Source organism: Pleurodeles waltl, chromosome 8 (assembly GCF_031143425.1).
Source record: "Pleurodeles waltl isolate 20211129_DDA chromosome 8, aPleWal1.hap1.20221129, whole genome shotgun sequence".
Lineage (NCBI taxonomy): Eukaryota > Metazoa > Chordata > Amphibia > Caudata > Salamandridae > Pleurodeles > Pleurodeles waltl.
Genome location: NC_090447.1, coordinates 1,330,520,411 through 1,330,532,712, shown reverse-complemented (window position 1 = coordinate 1,330,532,712; position 12,302 = coordinate 1,330,520,411). Strand labels below are relative to the sequence as shown.

Sequence of the window (12,302 nt, the reverse complement as noted above, 5' to 3'; positions counted from 1 at the left end):
ACAGCTTGAGGCCATCTCAGGGCTCCTCTTCACTTACGGGCATAGGAGTAGCAGATCCTACTAATGCATTCCAAAGCTTGCTCTACGCTACTTGGAAACTGTCCTTAGTAACACCATTCACACACCAAACGACCATAATATACCACCAGTGTTGGTGATCTCTACCGCTGAAGCAGACTTGAGATCGGTTAGGTCAAATTAATTGAATTAAATGAACTGTCTCCTCCAACTGCTGTACGTGACACACACCCTGCCCATATGGATTACCATGAAGGTATCTGCCAAAACCCAAAACAACTACTCCAACTTGTTTGGAATAATTCTGCTGGCAGGGTACCTCAACACACACTACATAAAAGAACACTTGATTGAGGGTTATGCTTCCCAAATATTTTGCATTCTACCCATGTAGCCCAGTTATAATTGGCGCTTAAACCTGGGTGCTTTTTGAACAGGGATGTGTCCCCACTTCTCTACATTAAGTGATGTGGATGAGGCCCCTAGATCACTTCCCATCCTCCTAGACACCGCTACATGCTACTGCTACTCTCTTACACTATTGGCACCAAGTCAATCACCACCAAGCGGCCACCACATATCCCTCCATTCTCTCTCTCATAGTACTAAACTTTGAATTCCAACCAGGCGTAATGGACCCTTGCTTCGAGAATTGGAGTGGGGGACATTACTGAGAGACCTATACAGAGATGCGAACCACGCTAGATAGACTTAGATGGAGACAGCTTTTTCATCTGTGTGCCGCTTATGAGTTTTGCTACAACCAGCTCCTCCACAGGGCGAACACACAAAGAAAGGATAACAGCAGCAGAAACACGGCATTATTGGAACATCTTTTTGCCCAGGGGTTCGTGAGAAAAGGTATAATCTACCTTTATGTGGCCCAATGCGATCTCCCTAAGCCACACAGGCATTCTTACCAGACAAGATGGGAACAGGACCAAGGCACTATGTTCACAGAAGTTACCTGGCAACAGCTCTTGAACTCAGATATCCTAACTACACCTTAAAGGTACTACATCGATGGTGCAAACCAAGCAATGAAGCAATACAGTGCTATACAAGATGTGGGGTTTACGTTAGGCAGTGTAGAGGAAAGGTGAGACCTGAGGGGAAAGTAGAGGCCGAGAAGAGTGCTGGGGTGAGGTTTAGCGGAAGGGTAAGGGCAATGAGCAGTTGTATATCTGAGGGCGGATATGGGTGTGGAGATTGAATGAGTGGGAGTGATAACTCTTTGGTGACAATCCTTTTGCGGTGGCTGTAAGCCACCTTGTGTTAAGTTGTTCCTATTAAAGATAGGTTTTCAGCTGCTTGTGGAAGATGAGAAAGCATGAAGCCTAGCAATACGGACTGGAGTATTGTTTCACATAAATGGAGCAAGATGCCTGACATCTCGCTTTACATTTCATGTATAGTCTGGCTCGGCTGTTAATGCGTGTTGTGCTTCCTTTTCCCCAATGCTCTTAGTGTGGTTGCCAGGTAATGGGGGGTATCAGAGTTCATTGCCCTGTAGATGGTCCAGCAGGTCTCAAACATGATGCTGGCAGGCATTGGTAGTCAGTGAAATTGTCCGAGGTTTGGAGTGAGCCTGTTGTACTTGAGAAGACCTTTAATGTGGAATGCTGGTGTATGGATGATTATCCTAATTGATGCAGGTGGATCTCAGGTAACATTCCACTATCATTAAAATGCTCTCTGCTAACTAATTATCTATTCTGCTCACATAAAACTACGTTTTATGAAAAGGAGTCTCCCTAAAGTACATCCATTCTAAATGAAGGAGAAAAGAGAAACTGCTTTGAATAGAAATGTTGTGCATTTCGCATGCAAAGTTTAAAAATTAAATCATTTTTTCAAATCGAAGATTTTACATGGATTATTAAATTACGTGCAAAGATATGAACTGTTGTGCTCATTAATTTAATCGTCTCCACGTGTTGAGCGTCTTGGGCGGTTAAAGACCTGCTTTTCTGATATAAGGAGCCTTCATTCTAATTGATGCTTTATGTATAAGCTCAGAAGATTACCTTTAATAGATTCCACGATCTGTTTTCTCAGTGTGCCTGGTTAGACATCTTCAGTAAACAAGTGCTAGTCACATCATCCCTGACCTCGTTCAGAATTTGAATGATTCAATCAAAAGTTTGTGAGGCCTTGAGTCACTAACTAAGAGGATATCCCATTCCCATCGATGTCATTTCACCGAAATGCCATGGGTAGCGGAAATGACATCACACACCCTTTGACTGCCACTTTCACTCACACATACATACACACAAATTCACACTTATGTACACTCTCACATAAATAGACTGCAAGCACGTACACAACATACATTTGAAAGTATTTTTTACTTACCTCAGATGCCATGTAAGGGCATATTTCAGCTAATTGTACTCCATTATTATCACACTAATAGTGAATAATATATAATTGTTCACTATTAGTGTGATGCAAAATTGACAGAAAGCCAAGAAAGCGGAGCCCCAACTGAAGGATGAGCTGCCACCGTGTTCCTGGCACATGATAAGCCACCTCTGAGGCCTGGGGTCACACGACCCCCTAAATCACATGGCCATAGCCCACAAAAATATGCCACCTCGTCCTGTTTTGGGGCGCGGGAGGTGCTGAATAACTTTGCACTATTCCTGACTAAAAGAGAGGCGTTTTTTGGTTTGAAACTATGTTATGCAGTTTTCTGTTCAATCCATTCGTCATTAAGGAGATAAAACCGTTACAACACTGTCTTCATAAGGACATTCCTTTACCATGCATCCTTTACCAAGCAATGCCTTTACCACGTATTGCCTTTACTACAAATATGTCCTTACCACACCTTCCTTTACAACGAAAGCTAAGTATATGTGTGGTAATGGTAATGCGTGGTAAAGGATGCATGGTAAAGGCATGCATTGTAAACACATGTGCTGTAATGTCGCACAGCTGTCGTTGAGTATTTTATACTCATTTAAGCTACAAAAGAATCTGTATGAACAACCAGAAGTATCCATGTCAATGAATACATTTGAAGGTGCAACTGTTTTGGATTCTGCTTACCTGTTATCCTTTCACCAGGATTGAAATACAAATATGATAGAGACTTCTAGTTGCAGATTCCTTACCTTAGAATTTCCCCCAGGCGTCAGTCTGGATCCGGAGATCTTTCTTCGAGTAGTATCCTTGCGCGCCGTCAGATGGCGTCGGTCGACTCCAAATCCACCGTTGGCATCTTGGTTGCTGTGATGATGTCACGGTCGCACATAAGTGCTACCTCAGCACTCTGACGTCAGTTTCTTTTCACTACTTTCCACAACAGTAACGTGGAGCCATGAAGAACACTAAAATTGGTGCACCAGAGCTAGGGCCCTGAAATGGGAATCCCTCCCCTTAGAAATCAGTTCCCTAGCTGGGAGGATGGGTGGGTCGGTAAGGAATCTGCAACTAGAATGTGTCTCTACCAGATAAATTATTACCAAAGGTAATAAACTTGTTCATCTGATAGAGACTTAAAGTAATAGATTCCTTACCTTAGAATAGATACCCAAGCAATACCATCCTCGGTGGTGGGCTGTGAACCAAGATCATACTAAAAAGTGCTGCAGGACCGCACAACCAAAGTAGCCGTCTCTGTGGACCTGACTGGCCAGGCAGTAATGTCTTGTAAACGTGTGCAGGGATGCCCACGTTGCTGCCTGGTAGATGTCCAGGACAGGAACACCACGTGCTAATGCTGTGGTGGCAGCAGTTGCTCTGGTGGAGTGAGCACCCAAGCCCGTTGGGTTGCTTCTTTGACAAACGTGGCACATTTTGATGCAGAGCAATACCCATTGGATCCAGTCTGACGACTGGTGGAAATTCTATGGTAAGGAATCTGCAACAAGCATATGTCTCTACGACATAAACTTGTCCTTCTGTGTTTATCAGGGATGTATGAAGTTATAATTGTACTGGAAAAGATGTAAAAAGTACTCAAAGTTTGCACTTCACAAAGATGTTGCATACTGCTGCTCAGGAAAGAGAAGCCAAGATTCTCACCAAAAAATGTTTTTGTGGAGTGATTTTCAAGGAAAAAATGATTTTTTCTCTAAAAGTAAGTTTTATTCAGGTAGTCTACCACAAAGAAATATTTTCACTAATTTAAAAACAAAAAACTTCACAAAGCAGATGTGGGGAAAATGCCACAACTTTATGCATCCATAGCGTTATTCTACTGAGTCGTCCATCACAGAAGGGAAACATAATATTTTCCTTCAAATGGAAATTTGAAATGTGCTGTAGAGCCTCCTTACAAGAGGGGAAGGTAAAGCTGGCATCTTTCTCCTTGTTGCATCTAAAGTCATGCTAAAATATTGAAAATACCTGCAAATTGAGAAAATAATGAGTCTTATTTTTTTGCAGTAAATCAGAATGGGAAAAGAAGAAGTTTGATAAGGCTATTGGGTAAGTACACAGAATGTAAAAATTGTACACCAAAATATAAAAATGTGAGCAAAGCTCTAAAGATAACTTTTGATTAGTTTAGTATTGTTATTGGTTGCTGAGGGTATTAACAGTTGTTAAATACTATTAGGTATGAGTTAACTACTGTTAGTCGTCCACCCTCTAATTCTGGGCCCAAGCATAACAATGGCAAAGGGCATATAACAACAGGTTCAGCACATTTTCCCCCATGTTCGTGTCTTACAGCAAAGAAGTAATATGACTATCCAAATCCTCTTCATGCTTTACTGAACTTGAAATGCAGGCAACCAACTATATCACTAGTATTCTCATCTTTTTGATTGGCTGTACCAGTCTTAGCATTTTACAGCTAATTTCAATCATGTCAGTTATACATTCAAAAACATATTACACGTTTGTATATCTTTTGTACTTGGCCCTTTTTGCAGGGTCTCCTTCAGATGTTTGCATTCTGTTGCTGAGCCCGTTTTTGTTGGCTTTATTACTTTGTGCACTTTACCACTGCTAACCAGTGCTAATGTGCTCTCTCCCTAAAACATGGCAAAATTGGACTATACCTAATTGGCACATTTAAATTACTTTTAAGTCCCTAGAAAAGTGATACAACACGTACCCACAGCCTGTAAAAAAAACTGCTATCAGTGGGCAGCACTCCTTGTATCACCCACCAAAGTAGCCTTTTAAGACTTGTCTCAGGCCTACCACAGCTGCTTGTGTGCAGTTTAAAACTGCCATTTCGACCTGGTGCATAAACCTTTTGCCAGGCCTAAACCTTCTTTTTCAATAAATATATCACCCCTAATTTAGGCTCTAACGTCCCTTAGGGTGGTGTGCATTGTATTCAACAAGAAGCACATGTTGGCTTAAGATTTACATGGCCTGCTAGTGGAAAAACTCCTAAATTTGTTTTTCACTACTGCAGGGGATATCCTTCATATTTGACAACATGGGGGTATCCAGTTACATTTAGTAAGTGCTAAAGTGCTATCTTTTGATTGGAAACAGGTAGAAATGTCATGTTCAGACTCTAATGGATTGTAATTTAAAACCCTATTTATTGGTAAAGCTAGGTTTTAAGTCACAATTAAAAAAGTAACTTTTAGAAAGTTAGTATTTGATTGCCCTAACCATCCTTGCCCCTGCCAGTGTCCTGGGTCACAAGACTGTGAATGGCTCTGCTGTTAGGCTTTGTGTATTACTCCCAGACAGTGAGACAAAAAGGGACTAGGTGTTGGCAGGATGTGCCATCTTACCAAGAAAGTTGGCGGTGGGGCTTCTCCCTGTCCCATCTACCCTACAACAGCTTCCCTCCAGCACACACACAGGAACCTGACAATAGCCTTTTGTCACTATAGACGTCTTTGAGCCTTGATAGGGGAATGGAACAACTTTCCAGAACCAGAAGTGATGGTAGTATTGGGACTCCTCCCACTTCAAAGGTTGGCACCAGTTATAAATATTGGCCCTCCAGAGCCACACATCAGTACAGTCTTGGATCTTTGGACACTACAGAAGAAAGACCGCCTTGTTCCTCAGAGGAGTGTCCTGCTGCTTGAGGCCTGTCTTGTTTCTCCAGAGGACTACCCTGCTGCTACCAGCTGACTGCCTTGCTATTTGAGGCCTGCTTTATTCCACAGAGGACTGCCCTGCTGTATGAGGCCTTCCATGATTTCTGAGAAGGAAGACTGGATCTGCTCCTTCATTCAAGGGTAGCCTGAGTGACTCCAAGGGTCAGTTGGCTGACCTTCTGTTCTGAGCTACAACTACACAACAAGCTACAGAAGCTTTCCTGCAACTGCCCAGCTGACCTGCTGCAGCTGCATCGGCATAGACCTGCAACTGAACCTGCCTGATCCCTGCTGACCTCTGCTGGATTGAGCCCCTGATCCCCAAAAGGTATCACCACAGGCCCTGGACCCTTGGCTGACGTCAGAGTGCCTCTCCTCTACAAAAAAGGTGAGGTCCTGAAATTATCAAGACCAGGAAAGGGCTTGTTCACACTTAGATTCCACTGCCTGCAGTGACCAACAATGGGAAGCTCCGGTGAACCAGACTGCGGAATCGTGACTGTCAGTGATGACCCCGGCAACGTGAGATCTGTACTTGGTGCTACAGTATTGACAGCCCGCCATGACCGCCAAAGCCAAGCTCCAGCAATGACTGTCCTTGATACCCGGCTATCTCGTTGCACTACAGCTATGGCAGTTTGTGCCTCCTGGCCTGCTGTTCGTTTTACACGGATGATCAACTGCAATGCTCCCCCTGCTCCTGTCGGCCTCCTCCACTGCAAACGGAACTCTTCACACCAGACTTTCAGAAGGTTACTTTTACAGCTGGACTAACCTGCTCTGTTCTGTGTATCTGGCCTGTGCTCCATTTCAGTCAGCCTAAACCTGTGACTTTTCTCTGGTCTAGCACAACCAGATAACCACAAGTGTCGTTTTGTGCTTTTAGGCATTATATCTACCTAAAACTTTAAAATTACATACCTCTGCTGTTACTGGATTTGTGTTGCTCTGGAATCTATTTATTTAGTACAGTATATTCTATTTTCTGAATTATTTGAGATTCTTCTTGTGTTGTGTTTTCACTTTATTACTGTTTATGTGCTACATAAATACTTTACACTTTGCCTTTAAATTAAGCTCCCTGACTTCTTTGGGCCAAGCGACTAGAGGGTTAAGCACAGATTAATTTAGTGACTTTTGTGGTTCACCCTGAAAAGGATTGAGGTTTCTGCCTAAGTGGGGCTTCCACCCATCTCAATAAATTACCCAGCTTCTTACAATACCACACTCAGGGCTCGCTCTATGGTGGTGCAACTGGTGCCACTGCACCTGGTGCTGACATCTGGTGGAGGTGCCATGTTTGCAGTTATATTATGCTTTGAAAACCACCTGTTGCAGAGTTTCTTGTACCTCCAGCAATATTAAGGAAACAATAAAAATGTCACTATAACTCTGGTGATTAATGTTCTGCCTGGAGAAAGTTTTAAGGTAGCAGAGTGGGTTGCCATGCCTGCTGCAATGAACATGTACCATGCAGATCACCAAGTGAATATAATGCTAATAGGTCAGTGAGTTACTGCTTTTGTCTCAGAGATACTGTTGTTACATGCAGTTTGTAAGTTAGACTCCTAATATCGAACAGCAAACTATTAACTGTCATTAAAGAACTGCATGCATACTGCAAGATATACATGAGAGCGTTGTGATTTTGTTACCCAGTCTTTCATTATCCTAATGTTGCAAATAGGGTTTGTTGTGTAGAAATCAATTCTTATTATTAAAGAGAACCCCCAGCCATGGTGTCACGTTTTAAATTCTGAGTCTGTGCTTCTCCAGACCAAGCCCTCTTAAACTGAACAGCCTACCAGTATGAACAACTTGCAACTCCTATACCTTTTCTTCCTTTGCCTTCTGTAACATTTCTTATATACTGATTTACACACCTGTAATTGATTTTCTCTATGTAATGTGTGTGTGATGTAAAGTGCTCTGACGCCCTACACTGGTATGAGTGGTGCTATAAAACTAATTAAATGCATGTGAGAGACAGTGGTTAAGGAGACGAGAAGGGCACTGTTAAAGGGTGGTAGGGTGGGAATTCATGGTATAAGTGGTCAATGAGTGCATCAACAAACACTGTCGCACAGGGCACCACCAGTGCTAAGTCTGACCCTGACCATACTGAAATACTCTGAAAAGCATGTCACAGCCTTAACAATTTTGTAATTTAGATTTGATAACAAAGTGTACATTACATCAGTAACAGTGGTAAAACAAAATGGGGCATATTTATGATGCCTCCAGTGCCACCTTGCATCACATTTGCATGTTTTTTTTACACAAATGTGGTATTAATGTGGCATTCCCCACACGCCATACTTACAAAGTGGTGCAATGCAAGTATTGTGCCACTTTGTAAACCCTTGTGCCATATCATGCATGCGCCAGGCATAATGTATGTAAGGGGGCATTCCCACATAGGGAGGCACAGAAAAAATGGTGCAGTGAAATTTATTAGATTTCACTGCACCATTTTTAGTGTCATTATTAATGCCTGCCTAAGGCAGGCGTTAAGATGACCCACCCACTGAAAACAATGGGCCTCCCTGTGCTTTGATGCATTAGTGCCCATAATTGCTGGCGCTAATCCAGCAAAGTGCCACATTAGTGCCATAAATGATGATACTAATGTGGACACAACCGCCATGGTGCGCCATATTATGAATACGGCACAACCATGGTGTCAATAGGGGGACGCAATAGGGTGCTAGAAAAGTGATGCATCATAAATGATGCACCACTATTCCATAAATGTGCCCCAGTATGCCTAAATGAGAAATGACAAAGTTTTCCCTTAGCCTTGAGGCACCAAAGCTAAACCTCTGTACATGTCCACTTCCCAGGGTTGATCTACATAATACACTGATGATCCCTTACTAAACCAGCCCATGCTGCCTGAACAAATAAAACCTGCTGTTAACAGATACTGACTGTATCTTTAAACTCCTTTTAATCCGCTCTGGGCAGAAAAATGAAAAAGGTCAATTATTTGCTCTAAAAGCTCTGCATAGAGATCCTGCACACAATACATAATGTGAGATACCACTGCACCCAGAGGGAAGGGCAGGGGCTGCGTGCACAAGCTCAGCTTAGTCACCAGCCGACCCCCTCTCCTATGGCTTGGCACCTCCGCCTGGCACCAGTCTCCCGTGTCACCTGCTCAGCGCAGCTGTTAAATGGGAGCGGATTTGCCCTCAGAACTGGGGTTCAGACTCTGGAAAAAGACCTGGTAATTGAACGTGTGCTTGTTATTCCGCATTCTAGCAGCTCACAATAGGTGGATTTCCATGTGGTATACGGGCTGGAAATGTTAATTCTGCCCACAGAGAATCCCCATTAAGTCTGTCTTACCCGTAGTGATGGGCAGAACAGACCCCACCCAAGTATTGTAAGAGTACCAAATTGTGAAGATCTGGAATCAGTGAATAATTCAGAATTCTATGTTTCTCTTTTTTTACAGCTACTCCTTTGCTATTGTTGGCATTAACATAACAGACTTGGCATACAACCTCCTGCTAAGTGGCGCACTGAAAACCCACTTCTACAATGTGGCACCGGAGGCCCCGGCACTGCATCATTTCCAGCAGACGTTCTGTAAGCATCCTCTCAAAGTATTTTCTTTTCTCGTCCAACTCTGCGATTTTGAGGGCGCTGTGTCCGCATTGTTAGAACCGTATCCCGTGGCTGGGATGAAATTCTATTTATGTTTTATGTCCATGACTTCCGACTGTCGATAACACAGAAAAGTAGGGTTGCCCTTGAACAATTGCATTCACCTCCCAATTTGATCGGTTTAATACGATCGGGGTAAATGCTTCTAAGGGACGTAGCTTGGCCAGACTGTCCTCACAAACCAAGGGATGGAACAACGCGAAGGAGACCTGTGCACAAAGCATAGGAACAGATGTATATAAGAAACAATCGAGTCCTTTAGCTGCTCATCTGACAATAATGTGCCTGGAATGTGACAACAACAGGCTGAGTCTTCTATGATGGGAAACATAGCAGACAAAAGAACAAAAAGTCTGATCTAGAGGTGAATATTTTCAGGGGTGACGATATCACATAAAATACGCTAATGGGTGTGATCTTCTTGAATAAGAATTTGAAAACACACAAACAAGAGAGACACAAGATCACAAGAATTCAACATGATGCAGATATCTGTTACAAGATGCAGACACAGACCCAGCGCTTTCTATGGGCAGGTACTGTCCAGTGGTGAGTACTTGCCCTCCTCAGTTTGAAGGGATGAGTACCTGCACTTCCCAGCACTGCTGCAATAGATTTAATGAGAGTACAGACACTTCTCAGGAGCAAGCAGGTACTCTAAAGGGTGACTACCTGCACTTTAATATTTCCATTTAAAGCACTACACAGAACTAAGCCCCACTGCCAAACCTGAAAACCTATCTCTCCAAATACCCACTTAATCTTCAGATGATTCTAAAAAGAGAAGTTGTCCCAAAAGTAAATCTTAAAATATTTTTTTCACCTGCTGGTTTTGCACGTGGGTCATTTGCAACTGCTTGCAAATAAGAAGTCATCAGTTATTGCTAAGGGGTATATGGTAGGACAGTTGCAATATGCCTCATGTATGCACGATCCACGCTTAATGTATGCCACCACACGCCATCTATATTTTTTCAATAACAAAGCGAGCAACAGTTGTGATTCTATCTCTAATAATACTCAACCCTAAATCCTTCACCTCGCTCGACTTCTCATTAATTTGATGTTTTCTGGAGACAGAGAAGGTCCTGAAAGTGTTACTAAATAAATCCTTGTGATTCATTTATCCAACAGCTCTCAGTAACCTGTTTAACTATTTCTCCCAGCGCATCTTGTGGACATCATATGCCATCTTTACTTCAGAAGAAGTCCTCTGAATACCCAAAGACCTTAACACTCTATAAAACATGCTAAAACGCACCCCACGCTGGCAAGGACATGAAAAGGAAGTTACGAGATAGCTCCTAGAAACACATGGACCACCAAGGGATCCCCACTCTTTTGCTTGCATCTCTGTGTCCCTTCTGGAGCAGCTCCTTGAGATTTACTGAGTTAATTTTCAAGTGTATTCTCTGACACTCAAATGTACTTAAGGCTGGAGAACAGCACAGAACCCCAGCAGACATCACCTTATTCTTGAATCACGTTTTCAACAGGATGAAGGACAGTTTTCTGTGGATGAACGGAGCTAAAACTAAAATGTTTGTGATGGTAGGGGCTGAACCAGACTCCCTGCCTTTCTTCTGGTCCCAGGCCCTGTACTTCCCCAATTACTTCATCTGGGAATCACCTTCAATGCTGAACTCCCCTCCATTCCTCAAACGACTGTTGTTTTCATCAACATTTGACTCTTTTCTAAACCTCTGTGAACTGATTGCTCTAAACCAGGCTGTGCCGGTGGGGTGAGGGGATTAGGTTAACAGAGTGATGCTATGCTAACATTCATACCTATTCATTGCCCCACTGCATTTATTCTGTCCCAATGGCAGTAAAAACAAACTTCCCGCGCCAGTACGAGTTCTGCAGTACGGGGGTGTTCATTTCGCACTCATGGAGTTAACAATACCAGGGCTCACGGTAAATCTGGGGGTGCGAAACTAATGAGGATTACGAGTTGAATCCTAAGAATCTCCTGGGCAATTGAAATTCCAAGGCACTTGATTTCGTTTTTTCATTTATTTTATCGAAACTTACTTTTCTATATCGCACAGTTAAAATGTAATTCTGTTTATAGGTTTTAATGGAGCTTATTTGCTCCTATCTCCCGAAATGCCAGAGATGGTTTCCTTACGTAAATGGAACAGTTGTAGACTTGCAAAACCCAGGCTCGTATCCGTTCTCGTTGCATGATTATTCAGCGCGCACCTAAACTGGGTTTTAGAAACGACTGCTCGCTGTGGCCGTCTTTGCACCAAACTGCTTGGATAGTACAAGTGACACCTCACGCTGCTTGACCTTTGCTGATACCAAAGGAGAACTATTGTCTAATATGATGAGCCCTGTGACCCAAACAGCATCAACTGGTTATAAACATGTCCAACCATTACCCTTCACGTTGCTCATATTCTTAGGACAACTTTTTTATTCACTGATAATGGGAATGTGTGCGCCCTGGTTGACCCTGTGTTTTTCTTTCAATAAGCTCGACAATCATTTAAGCCCATTGCCAGGACTTCATGCCCATTTGGCTTCTGCCGGCGTTGGTAGCATGCTTGTAGTCTTCTGATCTGTGCCCTTGGGGCG

General features: G+C 43.0%; 1 protein-coding gene across 4 annotated transcripts in view; it reads left to right on the top strand.

Moving 5' to 3' along the window:
• Positions 1 to 12,302, top strand: part of ELMOD1 (ELMO domain containing 1) — a 282,874-nt gene that overhangs the window by 237,284 nt on the left and 33,288 nt on the right. For all 4 annotated transcript variants that reach the window (XM_069202335.1, XM_069202336.1, XM_069202334.1 and 1 more), the window contains 2 exons: positions 4,417 to 4,458; positions 9,508 to 9,641. In XM_069202335.1, coding sequence (XP_069058436.1) covers positions 4,417 to 4,458; positions 9,508 to 9,641 — 176 coding nt within the window. The remainder of the gene's footprint in view (positions 1 to 4,416; positions 4,459 to 9,507; positions 9,642 to 12,302) is intronic.